This window comes from Zosterops lateralis, assembly GCF_965231275.1.
Source record: "Zosterops lateralis genome assembly, chromosome: 5".
Classification (NCBI taxonomy): Eukaryota; Metazoa; Chordata; class Aves; order Passeriformes; family Zosteropidae; genus Zosterops; species Zosterops lateralis.
Window position 1 is genome coordinate 67,516,168 of NC_139766.1, and position 19,390 is coordinate 67,535,557.

General features: G+C 40.9%; 1 protein-coding gene across 2 annotated transcripts in view; it reads left to right on the top strand.

The window, feature by feature from the left end:
• The window catches only part of ANKRD50 (ankyrin repeat domain containing 50), a 38,387-nt gene that overhangs the window by 16,161 nt on the left and 2,836 nt on the right, over positions 1-19,390 (top strand). For both annotated transcript variants that reach the window (XM_083861769.1, XM_083861770.1), the window contains 2 exons: positions 6,114-6,343; positions 14,715-18,262. In XM_083861769.1, the coding sequence (XP_083717895.1) occupies positions 6,114-6,343; positions 14,715-18,259 (3,775 nt within the window). In that variant the 3' untranslated portion in view covers positions 18,260-18,262. The remainder of the gene's footprint in view (positions 1-6,113; positions 6,344-14,714; positions 18,263-19,390) is intronic.

Below are 19,390 nucleotides of genomic sequence, written 5' to 3' on the forward strand. Positions count from 1 at the left end.
CCATCTGGGTCACTTCACTTTTGTCTTATGGGTTATATTTTGCAGGTTTTTTAAAGTGTGGAATTGTACTGTGCTTCACAGCCTTTGTGTTTCATAAATATTGCCAGTTAGTTAAGGGTCCCGTGCGTCTGTTTTTCTGGATGTTATTACCAGTATGAGCAGCTGGGCAATTAGTAAGAAAGAAAGGTCTGTGTTCCACATATATATATAGTGCCAAGAATTGGGGTGGTGATATACAGAAAGCAGCTATTGATTTGATCATTAATTTCCCTTTTAATCATTAGCCAGAATGCATTATAAGGCAGATAAAGTAAGTCATGTTTACTGTAAGTCATCCGTAAGACATAAATGCCTTGTCACAGGACAAAATAAAAAAACACACTCCTCTACAAACAGTGCTACAAACAATTTGTAATGATGCTCTGGTTTTTCTTTCTATGTGAATACAGCTGTTAAAAGTACTTGGAAGGAGGGTAATATTTCATCAGCTAAACAGCAGGAATTGTCAATTTTATTAGAAGTTAAATTCACCTTTTCTTTTTTTATTGCGACCTGTGCCCCAAATGCAGTTTGGAAAACAAAAGAGAAAAATGCAGCTATTGGTGCAAGTCTGTCTTCGCTGAAGCTTCTAACAGTCTTTAACAGCTTTATCTTCACTGGCTCCATGCTTTTAAATGCAAATTGAGAACTGGGGGTGGTGGGGACAGACAGCTTTAATGAATTATGCTCCCTGCTAACCAACCCCTGGACTATTACAGTATACAAATGAACATGTGTCTGTAAGCAAATGGGAAGCAAGCTCTGTTTGCTGTCACTCGCGAGAATTTTTTCAAAAGAGATTGTTAAAAAATACCTGGAGTATAGCACTTTGTTTTCTGTTCTCAGGCATTTAGAACCTCTTACGTGTTTACTCCATGAGCAGTGGAAGTAGAGACAACTCTATTGTATAGATTTGTGCCCTTGGGTATACCCTGTCCTTAGGTATCCTGCGATGGCCTGAGCTCCTCTCTGCAGTGTCTGTACAACATAATTCCTTCCCCTTTCCCTGGCATGCAGCTCCTCCAGCCCTACAGAGCTTTCTCCTGCCCTGTGTGATCCCCATCCTGCCCTGTGTGATCCCCAGCAGTGGGCTGGGGACAACAGAGCTTCTGCTGTATCCCATTTAGTGCTGGAAGAGTCAGCAGCATCAGGTTTCCCCTTAGTGGTTAGCATTGTTGCTGGGTCTCACCGTGTGATTTTTTTTTTTTTTTTTTTTTAGGCAAAAATCCCGCTGCTTCGTATGTTGCTGGCAAAAATTACTACAACATTATGTAAATATAGCTGGCTTATTTACAGTCTCACTGTGCACTTCAATTTTCCCTATTTGCCAATACTACATAAATGGAAATAAGTGTCTTAAAAATTACATTGCAAAGGGATATGATAAATCATGTTGTAAACCACTTACAAGAGGCAAGATGCCTGTTTGCTTTTCTGAAGGTTGAGATGAGCACTTGGAGAATTATTTTGTTACACACTAGGTATTGTTAAACTCTTAATATATAAATACATATACACAAAGACATTGATCCAATACATACACAGGCATATTCCTGATCAATATGAAGGATTTAAGAATGTGACAAATAGCTGGTGAGTTTCCTCAAGGACTCTGGCATAGAAGAAACATGTGGGAAAAGGAGGAGGAGGCTATTTGTGGAATAACAATGTTATCCGCTTTTTTATGAACTTTCTTTGGAAAGAAAGGAGTTTGTAAATTCCTGATGCAGACCTCTGGGATGGCACTTCTCAGGAATACAAGTTGGAAATACTGAGATATAACCTCATGGGAGGTGTCTCAAAAAGCAGTTTGTTAAAGTATTGTCACACTGTTTAGAAAAAGAAAGGTAGTAGATCAGTAGTAGTAGTACAGCAGATTTCCACATATGTCGTTTCTATCACAAAATTTGAAATGTGTCATGCTTTGCTGAAAGTAGCATCACTTGGAGTCTGACAAATCAGGGGTAGTGGTTGTGTTTTTCTTTGTTGTTTTTTCGGTTTTTTTCCTCCTGCTGCTTCTGGCCTGCTTAGGAGATGATTTTTACACACTTGTTCTGTGCGTTTGTCAGTAGTAAATGCTGGGAGCTGGGCAGGGAAATGGGAGCCCTTTAGGAAGCTGTGGTCCCAATTTAAGAAACAGTCAAATATGAGGAACACTATGATTTCTTTTGCCCCTAGAGCCACTCATTAATTGCTGTTTGATATGTTCACTTTACTCTTATTTTTTCTTTTTTAAATAAGTATGTGCACTCCACTGTGACTCTTTTCAGCCTTTGTGGACAACACCAGTGTGTTTCTCCTCTGTTCTGTTGTGTCTTTGTGTTTTTGTGGATCCCATCTACAAACCTCAAGACCAACCATAAGCAAAACTTCAGCCTAGCCTGTATATATTCCTTCTATGTGTGGAGAATCATGGGTTCAGTCAACTCAGTAGCAATCCTGAAGAATTCTGTGGGATGGCTCATTGTTCTGAGGAATTCTTATTTGCTGCAGAGCATGTAAAACATCTTTGCTGTGCATAATTAAGTCATTAGGTTGCCATTAAAATGAATTCCATCATTTAAAATACCTAATGGTGGCGTTTTCTCTGGAGATTCTGTACTTTTACTGACTAGTTAATTTGGTTGTTTTTTAATGATGACCACTTTTATATCTAAATTAAGTATAAAAGTCATAATGATAAAGCTGTTGCCCTTTCTGAAGGTAAAGAAAATCAACTTCCAATCTTTTAGGAGGCACTCTGCAATTAAGCAATCTGTTACAACAATCTGTAGATGAATCACCCTTGAGGGAAGTGCTTTAAAAACATTGTTAATTCCGTGTTGATTTATGTTATTTTCCCGTGTAATCAAGAAGTGGTAGGGCAGTGGAATCACTTATGGAGGCAAACACAGACTCACAGGATGGTGGGGGTTGGAAAAGACCTTTGAGATCACTGACCCAGTGCTACCAAGTCCACCGCTAAGTCATGTCTTGGGAGAAGAGACTGACTTAGTGAGGGTTCACTCAGTGCCCCCATCCAGACCAGGGATAAGGACACCAAACAGAACTGGCCCCAAGACTGAGCCCAGGCAACACCACCTGTGACCTGTCTCCAGCTAGGTTGAACTCCCCTCCCCGCCTCTCTTTAGACTCCACCATCAAGCCAGTTTGTCCAGGAGGGTGACTGGGGAAACACTGGCAGAGGCTTTACTGAAGTCTGGGTAAACAACATCCACAGTCTTCCCCTCATCCACTGAGCAGGTCATAGAAGGAGATCAGGTTGGTCAGGCAGGACCTGCCTTTCATGACCCCATGCTGTCTGGGGCTGATCCCCTGGCTGTCACATAATGGGACTTCTGGCAAATGAGCTCAGCACTTCCCAAAAAGTTTCACTATTATGTTCCTTGGCGTCGACTCTGAACTCGTGATGTAAAGTGTCTCGGAAGAGCAGAATTTTATCAAACAGTTTCAAAGGGTACTTAAAGAGAAAGCCTGATCAATATCTTGTTAATGCCACACTTTTATTAATAGTGCTCTAGGCTGAGGGAAGTCATTGTGCCTCATTTCTTATGTGCATATATTTTTCCTAGTGGAATTTGAATTATGTTAAGATTCAGAAATACAAGTATTGTGAAGTGGAAAGAGGCAGAGCACAGGGAGACAAGGGGCTGTGGAATAGCATTTTGTGGAGCAGCTTCAAAATGCTAGGACTTACCTGCCTGGGAAAAAAATAGCTCAGAGAGACTGTGGTACAAATGGCATAGATAGTGGGAATATGACACTACTGCTCACTGTCCCTTCTAGTCAGAAGTTAAAGGATATTAAATGGAACAAGGACGTTTTGGCTTTTAAACTACAAAAAGGAAGGGTAGTTTCATGCAGTGTGTTATTTCATTCAGACAGCCTGGCTGTTGTGAATGCCAGAGCCTTAAACGAGCTTATACAAGACTTGGACAAAGCTGTGGAAGTGTGGTCAGTTATGGGATGTTAAATGCAAAGACTGGATCTCAGAAAGTCCCTGGAAGCAGTGATTGCTGAGCATACTAGTAAAATTTAGTCTTCTGGTGCTTGCCCAGTGCTTACATTATTCCTTAGACATCTGCTTCCAGCCCTGTTTGGAGGCAGAGTGATTTGGGAATCTTTCCCAGACATGACTCTCTGCTTTTCTTAGTGGTGTTCCTGACAGGTAAAAACTGACACAAGAATGCTTCTGGATGCTCATAAGGCATTTCCTAGGCCTTTTGTTAGGCTCACATAGATTTTAAGTGAGATTTCTAGTTTAAGAATAACCATTGCCATTTCTTCATATCTCATGGTAACATTCATTCTGAAAAAGTAATTTCATACGGAGAGCTATGTGAGAAGAAAATTAGTTTTGATAGGGAAAGAAATGTTGCAGGAAAAATGCCTTGACACAAATAGCTGAGGGGGCAAGGCAGTGTTGTGGTGGGGGAAGGGGTGGAAAATGTGGTCATTTCCAACTGCCTCCTTTCATTGTGGGATTGGCATCACTTGGGAAAGTAATTTTAACCTCATGGCTACTTTAATTTCCTGTTCTGTAAACTGGGAGCTGCTTAACTTCCCAGCTTAGTGAGCAGTGATTTCAGTTGTAGGTCAGGCGTCCTCTGAAGGAGTACCTAGCTGGGGAACTACCAAAGAGTTCAAGAAGTCTTGTGCTTCTGAAGAAAAAAAGGGGGAAAGTCATGTTTTAAAATCCATGTACTACTGAATATTTTCAGATCACAAGTACCCTTTATTTTCTTTTTATACCTTTGTGGAAATTTCACCCCCCCCGAGTCTGTTCTGCTAGGTTCTGTGGTTGTTGTCAGACATGAAGAGTGCACTACTGCTTCCATTTTGCTTTTTTCTCAGTCAGAAAACCAGAAAATAACAAACCTCCCCCTAAAAAAGCTTATAAATAATTTCTGAAATGGGTTAAATTCTTGCATTAACAGGCAAGGTTTTCCTATATTCCCATTTGAATGCTTGGTAGGTGATAATGTGTTGACCAAAGTCTTCTGAAGGTAAATTTGTTCAGTAAAATAAATGAAAAAAGGTTATTATGGTCTTGAGTAAAACAAAATAATGCTTAAAATAGGTATGCCTTCTGGACATGTGCAAACAGCAAATTTACAAGAGAGTAAACTGTCAGATATGTATTTTTCTCACCTCATTTCATTTTCCAAAACCTTGTACTATAAAGCCAAAGTTTACTTGCCAAGTGTATTTAAAGATAATTTAGTCAGTGAAACTTCCAGACCTAAATCACTATGAAGTAGTTTCCCAAAAAATAGTGTAGTGTGGAAATACTGAATAGATGCATGATGGTTATGTAGTGCTGTTTAAAGATACATGTAAATGCAGTTAGGTATATTTTTAAGAACCACCTGCTAAAGAGAGCTAAAGAGTAGATGCAAATTTGAAAATTTTAGTCACACAATCAGATGTGTTGTTAGAGCTGTATCCTGAGGAGGCAGATAATCCTTTCCCAGTAACAGGAGCTTGGCAACTTCAGTATAAATAAAAGCTAATACATCAAAGTCACTACCGAATGCCTCAGTCTGCTATTAATTTGCATTTTATTTGTGAAGGTATGGCAGAAATTCTGTTCTTTGTAATAGCCTTATTCATTCAGACTTGAACTCTTTGAGCTTTGATATTTCATGTGTCTTTCAGATTTTTGTTTCAAGACCAGCTATTGTTCACTATTGGTTTCTGATAAGCAGTGGCAGGAGCTTTGGCAGAGACAGCAGTAGTGAAGTTCTTAAGCTTTAGGCCAAGTACCTTCTTAGTGAAACAACATTTTTCCAAGTCTTCTAATTAGCCTTGAACACTATAACATCATTTTAAAGTATTGTTATAAATTAAAAATTTGTGAAAAAGTAATGGTGCCTAAACAAGAATTACAACAAGAACTACCTGTTCAAAGTATTTATTTTAGTTTAGTCTACTTCAATATTTTCCATGGTAACTATTTAAAAAGTAACTTTGCATTTTTAAGTTGATCACAGCTTCATCTTGCATGCCTGCATGACAGTCAATTTATTGTTACACGCATCTAAAATACCGAATTTGTGTCATGTTCCTTCCAGGTGCATTCTGCTCCCTCTGTTGGGAATGAAGCCCCCTCAGCAGAGCCTCTTCATGCTGGTGGATTCGGTGGATGAGGGCTGCAACGTTTCTGAGGGAGAGCAGACTTCCACGAGTTTATCTGGGACAATAGCAGAGATTTTAGCCAGCCACTTCGAGTTCTTCCCTCCCTGGCTGCTCCTCCTGTGTTCTGCCCGCAAGCAGAGCAAAGCTGTTACAAAAATGTTTACAGGTGAGCCAAACAGGGATTGTTTGGGTTCTCTGCCTTGGACGTTGTGTTTACCAGGCCCTGGGGATGGTGGAAAGCATTACTGCATGTTTAGTTCTAAAAAAAAAAATGACAATAGCAAAAATAGTGATCCTAAAAACACACATCTTTGTTTCCTAAGTGTTAGGAAAGATGGGATCTACACCCAAGGACTGTGGAAAGCTTAAATCAGCCAAGCATTTTAGAGTTAAATTTTATCTCTGCAAAGCATCCATGTTCTCTTGAGTATTTTGAGTTTTTCTCTTGCTTTGCTCATTTTGTAATGCTTCAAACAGCATAGGTGATGTGTAAGTGCCGAAGTATTTCAGCTGCATACACCCATTCCTTACAACCTCAGAAGGTTTTCCTTTCATCTCCCATTAAAATCTCTCCCTGTGTTTGCAGAAAGTGGGTAATAATCTCTAAAGGTGAAATTGGAGAGAAGAACAATGTAGGGGTGGATTCTTGGACTGTGCTTTTGGCAAAGGTTGCACAGTAAAAAAAAAATTTTACAGCTTCTTCATCCAGGCTTTACTGTGTCATGAGAACATTTCTTCACTGTAATGACATTGTTACTGGAAGTTCTCTGAAATTTAATAAAAGGCAATATCTAGACTGGATTCCAGGCCTATGTATAAAGCCTGTGTGTATTAAGGACACAATTAGGACAAAAATGTGATTATAGAACTTAGACCCATAGGCTTGCTCGTTTCCACAGTGGCAGAAGGTCAATGGGATAATTGCATTTTGGAATGAAGTCCTTTATTAATCAGTGGCAGACATGAAGGCTGGTATTTGGGAGTATGTGACAACTAAAAGAAACTTCGGGGTATTTTCACAGGGTTCCTTCAGGCATTCAAATGGAATAGTTTTGTCAAAGTTTGGCTGATGAGATATGTTGTTACTGCCAAAAAACGGACAAGACTTTCTCACAACAATCCTATTTCCTTTCCATTGAATCATGGTGTTTCAGACTAGCCCTAAAAAATTGCTGTTGTCTTCTTGAGTATATTTCCAGATGGAATTCCTGACAGGAGAAATCAGCAGAAGTAATGGATATGCCTTTAAAATAAATTTAATTCCAGCGAATTAATTTTTCATTTCCACATAGTATGGCTTGATGAATAGCATAAAGGAAATTGGTGTGTGATACTATAATCCCATCTTCTCTGTGGAAAAGGTGCAGCAAAGAAAGAATTGGATACAAATTGATAAGAAATTTTTGGGTCTGTTTGGAGGAAGTTGTGGTTTAGCCACTATGAAAGGAAAATGTGGCATTACAGCCAATGTGGTGGCTGTCCATTTAATGCAGTTGGAGAATTTTCCTGTTGCCAGCCAATATTCAGGTTTGCAGAAAGTGTAGTGAGAATATGAGGAGCATGGCTGGAGCTTCTGTTAACTTCAGAAACTATGCAATTTGGTGTTGTAAAACTGCAAATAATGAGGATTTCTTTTTGGCTTCTGGCCTGAAAAGGATTGACTGACATTAACTCTTCTGCTGGGGCAAACTCTTCTCCTCCTTTGTGGTATTTGAATGTTTACTTTTAGCTGAGCCAGTTTTTAAAGCTATTTATATTTAGTTGGTGGACAGGCAGGATTGAATATCAGTATTTGGACCAAATAAAAATCAGTCACACTGTAAGTTCATACGAGAGATTTGGATCCTTTTAGGATTGATTAAGAAAATATATCCCATCTGTAGTTTTTTTTCTGTTAAAAAAGTTTTAGAGTATGGTATGAAATGAACATTAACCAATATTAATTTGTTTGCAGTAAGTTTATATCTGTTTTCACTTAAAATTTTCATGCAGTGAAAGCTTCCTCCAAATCTGCCTGACAAATACATTTAGCTCTCATTTCAGCAAAGTGTACCCAGTGACTGGAAGCAGGACAAGTGGCCTTGTCCTGATGATGCTCTTTTTTGGGTGTGCAGTACAGATGGGAGTTGTGCAAGCAGCTCCTGAGCCAAAAATAGTGATGACATGGAAGAGAGAGTCCAGTCTTTCTCACCCACTGTCATCCTGACACTGCTAGTGGTGAATAATCATTCCTAGCACTCCTAAGAATGAGAAAAGGAGGAGGGGTGTTTGTTCTGGTCTTCTTTCACTTCTGGTGGTGACTTATTTATGAAAACTGAATAGCTGTGCCTGCATCTGCTGCAGCTTGTGCTCTGGGCCCTCCTGTTTTCCCAGATTCCGTAGTAGCACAATGTGCTACAGATTTTTTTCCCCTTACTGAGATTCTCAGCTTTCATTAATAAAATAAATAAATAAAAATAAATAAATTAGTTAATTAATTAAAAAAAAAAAAAAGTTTTGCCTCTTGTGGCTACAGGGACAACCTCAAAAATATGAACCAAATGTGAGATGATGCCTGTCTGAGCCTGCGGTCACCCTCCACAGTGAGCAAATGCCAAATGAGTTACAAAAGGAGAAGGACAGACAACTGCCTTCTCTTCATATGCTCTGTCACCAACTGACACATGCTTCCTGCTTGCCTTTTCCTAGTGGCTTTTCCTTTAAATTTGACAATTCTGTCTTGCAACCACAGTTATCACATTGTCTCCCACATCATCATTTGCCTCCAAGTATGGACACTCAAGCAGCAACATCAACACAGCCTTTCTAACATGAAAATGGCACAGTACATAAATTTATTTCTTTCTTTTCATTTTTAGCTAATGAGCAAATTCTAATGCTTCTTCTGAAATGAGACTAAATCTTGAAAGCTTAGGAGTCGTGTTTACAAAACTAATTTCCTGACTTGAAAATCCCTCAAATTAGTTGGACAACTTGAGGGAATTTTAAAATCAGGCAATTTTACATAGATAGTTGAAAGAACAACAGATAATTTCTCATTAACAGCATAAAGGTAATAGGCAAAAGTGCCTATGTACAAATGATTTTAAAAGGTTGGGGTTTTTTTAACAGGCATTTACCTAATTTCTTCTTTTTTTGCTAGACGCATTAATCAGGTATCTGTGGCATCTGGCTTGATTATACCCCTCAGTTAAACACTGGCATTCTTCTGAAGAATTCCTTCTCATGCATGAGGCATGAATGCGTCAGTGCAGCACAACCTGTGCAGATGTCACATCTCAGAGGGCCATAGTTCTCATGAAGTTGATGGTAAATACCAGAAAGATGCAGTGCAGGTGAAAGGGTCCAGTATAGCCTCAGAGGCAGCTTAAGTTTCATTTACCCACTAGTCCATAGGCAGGAACTGACAGTGTCATCCATTTTTCACTCATCCTTTTATTTGTCATTCAGTTCCAGACAGACAGGAACTTTTAGGAGTTGATGTTTATCCAAATTTGTTCTTGATTGGAAGTCTTGGGAACATGTCTTTCTCATGTTCCCACTGTTTACTGGTCTAAATAGATTTGGAGGGTTGTTTTCCTTACAGCCTTCCCAAAAAATTTAAAAAAAGAAGCAAAACTGGGAAAATTTTAGAGAAATACAGTAAAAAATCATAATGCAGCTTCTCTGAGAAATCTGTTTGGTGATTACAGCTGCTCAGGCAGTTCTATTGCTGAATCCCCAAATCAAAGCAGTTGCCAGATTTGGAGCTGAACCGTTCTGCCATTCCAGAAAATAAACGGCATGAGATTACTTCAGGAGATACTGCTTCCAGAATAAAAAATCTAAGTTGTCCTCTAGTTTTGCATTGCAGGTTGGAATTTATTTGGGTGATTTCATGTTTCTTTGAAGTCTTAATGAGAGTTGGATTCTTACTATAAAAGATAAACTATATATTTATGTGGGTGTAAAATTTACTTCTATACTACTGGAGCTTTGAAAAAGTTTATTTCAGGTTTAGATTTGGGGCTTGGAGAGAAAAATTATTTAGAATGCTTGGGAAATATATAAGGATCATTTAATTACTCTGTCCTTTCTTTTCATCACCACTTTGAAAGCATTGTACTAGGGAATTTCAAATTTCCTTGTAAAAAGTTGTGTGTGAACTTGGAATTTAATTGCCTTGTAATTAAAGAGGGAAGACTAAATTGTTTTAAATGGACCATTACCTGTAGATCTAATTAAATAAACTTCTGTGCAGTGACATGGAGGAGATTTCAGTCTCAGTGTCTCGCAGCACTTGCAGAAGAGGCAGAGAAATTTGTAATGCACAATATACTGCAAATGCACTAAAAACTAAGTGTGCTGCCTGAATCTCCAGGTGCCCTTTACTCTGCTGGACAAGTTACTCTTTTTGAGCAGGTTTGCATAAATGGCCACAGAAATATGTTTAGATGTTTAGATCAGCAACATAAATTGTTTTTTGCCATGTTTGTAATAATTTGGAATACTCTAAAGCTAACAATTCAGTTAAATATATTAAAATGCATTTAAAACTTCTGTTGTGTGCTTGCATAAATCCATTTAAAGATATGAAAGTGGAAAGACATTTTTAAGTATTGAAACTTGCTAGTTAATAGCTTTTTTTACTATTAAAGTATGAAAAAGTTGACATGCTATAAAAGTATTTATAACCAAGATACTTTTTTCCCCATCTTGAATGACCCTAGGTCTTGCCAAGGAATACATTTGGAACAGATTTGTTTACAGAACTGCCAGAAATGTAATAAATTAGAACAATCCATATTGGAGCTCCCATTGGGGTTGAAAGTGATGTGTTGTAAGAAAAATTTTAACAATGCAAGAAGCAGGGTCGTGGGACTGCAAGTTCTGTCTACTGTAACTTCTGTTTTGCTGAGCTTAAGTGGTTCATGGGAATGCATCTGAAACAAAATGATCTTCTTTTAGTATTTTGGTGCTTCTTGTCCATGAAAGTGACTTATTGTATGGCAGGGTTGAAAAGTAAGTTTGCAGGAGCTTTGTTTGGAAATGTAAAATGACTTCATTTAGGCAGATATTTGGGGGGAAAAAAACATGGCTTTGTTTTCCTTCTTCAATCTAGCAACAAAAAATTCAGACTTGAAAAAAATCAGTTCTACTTATAAGGCTTCTTTTGAATTATTTGCTTATTATGGTAGGGTCTGGTGCAGGGTTAAAATTAACATCCTGTTTATGTCCAAAAGTCTGTTACAATGGCAGTTTGTTAATTCCAGCCCTTAAAGGCTATGTCATCCCTGGGATGCATGAAGGTCTATGTGAGTGTAGTGTGTTTCTTGCTATCCAAGCTTATTTTCAGATACAGTATATAGGATCTCATTAACAAGGAATGTATGAAAATACTGGAGAGAAGAAAAAAAAAGAAAAGGAAAAAAAAAAAGCATTTTTTGACTTCCATAAATGTGCAGCCAATCAAATAGTTTAAAACTGCTCTGGAGCCTTCTGAAATTTATTTACTTGTCTGAAGGGCTTAGATATTTGGTGGATCTCAGGTAAGAACAGATCAGGGTAATATTTTTAGCTCTGGTATAGAACAAAGTAATCAGACCATCCATAGAATGTTTTGTGTTGGAAGAGACCTTAAACATCATCTCATTCCAGCCCCCTGCCATGGGCAGGGACACCTTCCACTATCCCAGGTTATTCAAAGCCCCATCCAACCTGGCCTTGAACACTCTCAGGAATGGAGCACCCACTGCTTCTTTGTGCACTGATACCTCATTTAAAGGAAAAAAAAAATCCAAACACACAAACCCTTCCTTTTTTTACTTTCTTTATTTGGAAGGTTTAGGGTTTGGGCTTTTTTGTTCACTTTCCCACCCATTTGCTTCCAAAATGAAAATTGTTTTTCAAAGAACGCTTGCAAGGCAAGCAAGAGTCTTTTGTTTTTGAAGCAGAGATACAGAGACTGAGACAGAGGTGCTTAAACAGTTATCACTGCAAGTTTTCCTGGGAAGGCTGGGAGTCAGGGGAGGTGAAGTGTACTAAACATCAGCTGAAATCTCAGAATTGCTGTTGTGCCAGTCCATCAGGGGGTTTTCTCGTGGCAGGGAAATGAAATCCACTACTGAAAAAACACTTGAGTGATGTAAAAATAAAAATAGCTTACATTTGCAATATATATCGGAAGGAAGGATGTGGGCATAGGATTAATGTGAGAGGTTGGGGATTTTATGAGCAGGGTCACTTAGGTCTAAAGACAGAGAATGAGTGTGCAGAGCTCTCCTGCCTGTTTTTTTTTTCAGTCAAGAGACAAGGACAGATCTGTGCGAGGAGAGGCAGAGCAGTTCAAAGGAAGGTGAGCAAGCACAGTGGTTGTATTTGCTCCAAAATGAGCAAAACAGAGCTGTTCCCTCTGCACACATGGACACTTGTCTCTAATTACAGCTCCTTGTATGCCTGTGACTTTGAGTCCATGCACCAAGCAATGCCTTGGCTTTGGTGTTATTTTTTTCATTTCTGTACCTTCCGAAGGATCCTGACCTAGAAACAGCCTTTCATTTCAAGTGGGAGTTTGGGACCTGCAGAATCACAGGGCACTGTCTGCTCTTACTCAGCAAAGTTTTTTTATTTGGGTTATGTGCAAGAATTAAGGGCTTCACGAAGTTACCTACTGAGTATTTTAACAAAATACATAGTAAAGCAATGAGTTATGCCATCCTACAGGTCAGGTTAGGACACTACTTGAATTTGTGGCATATTATGGTAGATAAAGCTGGTTCTGTGTTTTCTTTTAGAACCAAAAAGAAAAAGAAGAAGCCTCTGGAATGGAGAAAGATTATTTTCTTCCTCTTGGCCTTCTCATTCAAAAGTCTTCAAGTAGTCAATCTTACTTGTGCAGTCTTATCCTCTGAACTGACTGTGCAAAACTGTCCTCCCCAATGATTTCATTTTGTGGAGAAGCATGATTTTGTTTTAGGTATTCTATTGGTTCAGTTCTTTTTGTAGTGCTTCCATAATTACTAAGGGAAGCAGAAATATTTTAGTAACACTTCCATAGTTGGCCTCTCCGTTCTCATCTGCTGTGTTTGTACAGTGCTCGTGTAGACTAAACAATTAACAGAGTGACCTTAATGGGACATTTAGAGCCTCTGCTGAAGCTGAGCAAAAACCACAGCTCTGTTACCAGCCTGAATTTACTGTCAGAACAACCTCACAGACTGAGCAGTTTGATCCACAGGGATCTAGAAGCAGCATCCTTCAGAGGCTCACTTAAAGTGATTTTTTTCCATGGAGATGGGGCCAGAATTGAATTGAACGCATTGATCTGTGGTTGCTTTTCTTTCAGTATAATTTAGAGTTTAGTAACTTTGCTTTGGTTTGAAGAGCAGGATTGGTTTTGTGTCTGACTAGCTGAGCTTGGCTGTAAGGAAAGGATCACAACCTGTCCGTGGCGAAGTGGGGTGCAGTTCTGGTCTGAAACACAATCCCTGAAAGCTGCTGTGTCCGTGACCTCTGTGGTTTTCCCATAACTTCCGCAAGAGCCGCGTTCAAACAACATAATGTGTCATTAATCAGAGAGGGTAGGTCCTCATCAAGTGCTTACCTTGGCCCTACCAGAGCAAATGTTTGAAATGGCAGAGGCAGCTGTGTATCCACACGGCTCTGCTGTGGTTCAGCCCCATTCTTGAGAGCCTTATGGCCTCTAAGGCGGCGCAGAGAACTTCCTCGCACGTGCTGCTTGGAACAGTGTCCTTTGAGTGGGGAGGGGACAGACACCGTCTTCATGTATGTCCCTTTTTCCTCTGAAGAGTAAACAGGCTGGAAAAACAATGAGATCATATGACTACAAGAGAACCTGGATCTTTTCAGAATGAGTCACCTACCAGAGAATCAGGGTGTTTATCTAGAACTCAGTCCTCACTTGCAGAAAGTAGGTAATTTTCCGTGTGCAGAGGTCTAAGGTTTTTTAAAACTATTTTTGAGTGTCTCTCCTGTATCATAAAAGCTTTTAAAAGAAACTGTGGTAGTCAAGTTAGTGATTTATATTTATTTAATTTATATTTATATTTATTTAATCATGTATATGCAGCAGGTGTGAATACCTTCTACTGCAATTAAATAAACATAATAATTGTCTTAATCTAAGTAGCTGAAAATTACTTAGAATTTCATTGTTAACCACACTGGAGAAGGGATTATTCCTTTAATAATATAATAATACTTAATAATCTTATTTTGGTTGCAGTTTTGATGGTTTTGCTTAGGTGTTTAGTACTGTCCAAGGCAGACGCACAATGCCTAATTCAGAGTGACTTTCAATATTATTTTTTTAATAGCAGACTTTTTTTTCCTTACAGTAGATGATGATAACAGTGCATCTAATTATCAAAATTTTCTGCTATTATAATTAATTTATATTCTCTGTGTTTACAGGGGAAATATTTTATTGTGGGTGCTCCCCACCCAAAAATGTCTTGGCTATTATTTACTCTTCTTTCAACACTTGAGTTAAGCAGAACTGGATCAGAAATAATTACAACTTTCTTCCCTCTCAACAGGTTTTCGAAAAATAAGTCTAGATGACCTCAGAAAGGCTTACATTGTGAAAGATGTGCAGCAATATATTCTGCATCGTTTGGACCAGGAAGAAGCCCTGAGACAACACCTCACAAAAGAAACAGCAGAAATGCTGAATCAGCTTCACATCAAAAGCAGCGGTTGCTTTTTGTATCTGGAACGTGTCCTAGATGGAGTAGTGGAGAATTTTATCATGTTACGGGAGATCCGTGATATTCCAGGAACATTAAATGGCCTCTACCTTTGGCTCTGTCAGAGACTTTTTGTGAGAAAACAGTTTGCAAAGGTCCAGCCCATCCTTAATGTAATTCTTGCAGCCTGCAGGCCCTTGACCACCACAGAGCTGTATCACGCGGTGTGGACCAAAAACATGGCGCTGACAATGGAAGACTTTCAACGCAAATTGGATGTCCTGTCCAAAGTCCTTATCGATGGCCTTGGAAATACAAAAATCTTGTTTCATTACAGTTTTGCGGAGTGGTTGCTGGATGTAAAGCACTGTACACAGAAATACTTGTGTAACGCTGCAGAGGGACACAGGATGCTGGCGATGAGTTACACCTGCCGGGCAAAGGATTTAACGCCCTTAGAAGCTCAAGAGTTTGCACTGCATCTCATTAATTCTAATTTACAGTTGGAGACTTCAGAGCTGGCTTTGTGGATGATATGGAACGGCACACCTGTCAAAGACTCCCTGTCAACCTTAATTCCTAAAGAGCAAGAAGTGTTGCAGCTGCTGGTAAAGGCTGGTGCTCACGTCAACAGCGAAGACGACCGCACGTCTTGCATTGTCCGGCAGGCCCTGGAGAGGGAGGACTCCATCCGCACCTTGTTGGACAACGGCGCGTCTGTAAACCAGTGCGATTCCAACGGGAGAACCCTCCTGGCGAATGCGGCCTACAGCGGCAACCTCGACGTGGTCAACCTGCTGGTGTCGAGGGGAGCGGATCTGGAGATTGAGGACACCCACGGGCAAACGGCGCTGACCTTGGCGTCTCGGCAGGGTCACACCAAGGTGGTCAACTGTCTCATCGGCTGTGGGGCCAACGTCAACCACACGGACCATGACGGCTGGACGGCGCTGCGGTCGGCAGCGTGGGGAGGGCACACGGAGGTGGTGTCCGCACTCCTCTACGCCGGCGTCAAGGTGGACTGCGCCGACGCTGACAGCCGGACGGCGCTGAGGGCGGCGGCGTGGGGAGGGCACGAAGACATCGTGCTGAATCTGCTCCAGCACGGGGCTGAAGTCAACAAAGCTGACAACGAGGGCAGGACGGCTCTGATCGCAGCTGCCTACATGGGACACAAGGAGATCGTGGAGCACCTGCTGGACCACGGCGCCAAGGTGAACCACGAGGACGTGGATGGGAGGACAGCGCTGTCGGTGGCCGCGCTCTGCGTGCCAGCCAGTAAGGGACACGCCTCAGTGGTCAGCCTCCTCATTGACCGTGGCGCCGAAGTCGACCACTGCGACAAGGACGGCATGACCCCGCTGCTGGTGGCCGCCTATGAAGGACATGTGGACGTGGTTGATCTGCTTCTGGAAGGAGGAGCTGACGTTGACCACACGGACAACAACGGCAGGACGCCGCTTCTGGCAGCAGCCTCCATGGGCCACGCCTCAGTCGTGAACACGCTCTTGTTCTGGGGTGCAGCTGTTGACAGCATTGACAGTGAAGGTAGAACAGTCCTGAGCATAGCGTCTGCACAGGGCAATGTTGAAGTAGTACGGACTCTGCTGGACAGGGGGCTAGATGAAAATCACAGAGACGATGCAGGCTGGACACCTTTGCACATGGCAGCTTTTGAAGGTCACAGGTTGATCTGTGAAGCTCTTATAGAACAAGGTGCTAGAACAAATGAAATTGATAATGATGGACGGATACCTTTCATATTAGCTGCGCAGGAAGGTCACTATGATTGTGTGCAGATGTTACTGGAAAATAAATCCAACATTGACCAGAGAGGCTACGATGGGAGAAATGCTCTCCGGGTCGCTGCCTTAGAAGGTCACAGAGATATAGTTGAGCTACTGCTCAGCCACGGAGCAGATGTGAACTACAAAGACGCTGATGGCCGGCCAACGCTTTATATCCTAGCATTAGAAAACCAGCTTACAATGGCTGAGTATTTTTTAGAAAATGGTGCAAACGTCGAAGCAAGCGATGCTGAAGGAAGAACAGCGCTCCATGTTTCCTGCTGGCAGGGCCATTTGGAGATGGTGCAGGTGCTGATAACGTACCACGCTGACGTGAACGCTGCCGATAACGAGAAGAGATCGGCCTTGCAGTCTGCTGCATGGCAAGGCCACGTGAAGGTCGTGCAGCTTCTCATCGAGCATGGTGCTCTGGTTGACCACACTTGCAATCAAGGTGCTACTGGACTCTGCATTGCAGCCCAAGAGGGGCACATTGACGTTGTCCAGATATTACTGGAGCATGGTGCTGATCCCAATCACGCTGACCAATTTGGGCGCACTGCTATGCGGGTTGCAGCCAAAAATGGACACTCCCAGATTATTAAATTACTGGAAAAATATGGTGCATCGACTCTAAATGGTTGCACTCCGTCTCCAGTGCACACAATGGAGCAGAAACCCTTACAGTCAGTCTCCTCTAAAATGCAGTCCTTAACCATGAAGTCCAATAGTTCAGGGAGTACTGGAGGAGACATGCAGCCTGGAATGCGGGGATTATCCAATGGGCCTGCACACGCCTTCAGTTCTCCTTCAGAGTCTCCTGATTCCACGGTTGACCGCCAGAAGTCATCTTTATCAAATAATTCCCTGAAAAGCTCCAAAAACTCTTCTCTCCGCACCACGTCCTCGACGGCCACCGCTCAGACGGTACCCATTGATAGTTTCCACAGCCTGTCGTTCACGGAGCAAATCCAGCAGCATTCTCTGCCACGCAGCAGAAGCAGGCAGTCCATTGTTTCCCCTTCTTCCACAACTCATTCCCTAAGTCAAAACCATAATTCACCGAGTAGCGAGTTTGAATGGAGCCAAGTAAAACCTAGTTTGAAATCAACTAAAGCGAACAAAGGGGGCAAAACAGACAACTCCAGCAAGTCTGGGTCAGCTGGGAAAAAAATAAAGCAGAGTAGTTCCTCCCAACCCAAAGTGCTAGAGTATGAAATGACTCAGTTTGATAAACGAGTACCTATGGCCAAATCTGGCACAAGCATGCCACTGAAATCAATGCCACCAGAGCCACAGTGCAAAATTTTGGTCCCTCCAGCTCAGCAAGAAGTTGGTCGATCTCAGCAGCAGTTCCTGATTCACCAACAGAGTGGGGAGCAGAAGAAGAGAAATGGCATAATGACAAATCCAAACTACCACCTTCAGAGCAATCAGGTTTTTCTCAGCAGGGTTTCTGTCCCACGAACAGTGCAGGACAGAGGGCATCAGGATGTGTTGGAAGGCTATCCCCCCACAGAGACAGAACTCAGCCTTAAGCAAGCCTTAAAACTTCAGATTGAAGGTAGTGACCCAAGCTTCAACTACAAGAAGGAAACACCGTTGTAAAAGGTAACTGACCCAGTCACAAAGGAACCAAATGCCTGCATTTCATTTAAAATGTGCTAAAATTACATTTTATTATCCTTTACCATCATAATTGCTTATGTGATGGATGTTAAAATCTTAACCTGGCAAGTATTTCCTTAGCTGTCAGTTTAAAAGCACCAGCCACAGAGAAATTGGATCACTGTCATGTTGTCTGTTGAATTCAGTTGCTCAAATTGTGCCCCACTGTCTTTGATAAGTGAGTTTCACATAGCATTGATTTGTAATTTCATTTTTAAATGTAAGGACAGGTGAGAATTTCAGTTCATGGTATTTTCAGATGCAGTCTTAATTTCATTATTTACAAAAATGCTCCTCAGAAAGTTTCTGAAGGTTCTTATAAGTTATAGGCAACCACTTTTCTGAATTTGGATTTCAAGGGTGAAGCATAAGTATAAAATACTATTTCTAATGCTTTGGTTTTATATTTCTGTAACAGTAAAGGTAATCTTCCTATAAAGGAGGTGACTTTCCTCAGTGCAAGATTATAATCTATGTTTTGGTACCAATTTTCTGACCATTCTGTTTTTAATCAGTGGAGGTCATTTAGATAGCTCACCTCCTCTCCAATACTGAATTTTAGGCTGACAAAGTAATTTTAAGTCTCTCTTTCAGGCATGAATCGTCAGTGAGTCAGCTAAAGTAGTTCTATTTTTCTCCCTCATCCTGTTGAGGTGTATATTTTTAGGGTATTTGGAATGTGTTAATATGTATTCTATTGGAATTTCAGAGAAGCAGCATCTTTATGAAATGTGTACCCACCTCTTACTGCTTGCTCACTTATTTTTGAAAACATTTTTTGTGTGTGTGTGTGTGTGAATGCAGCATTTTGGACAGCTCAGGCTGCTGCTCCTTAGAACAAGAGTGTTCTTGCCAGTTCTGACTCAGTTCTGCTGCAGGTCATCAAAGACAGCTAGTTTCTAGGACAGTTGCAGGGGGTGCAGAATCCACACATGGAAGGTTTCCAGCTGTCAAAATCACATAAACAGGCATTTTCCCAAATTGTCTTGGAAATTGATTTTAATGGGATACATCTTGTAGATGTAGCTGAGATCCCTGGAGAATTGCAGAGCGATAGAATATTGTGCAGGA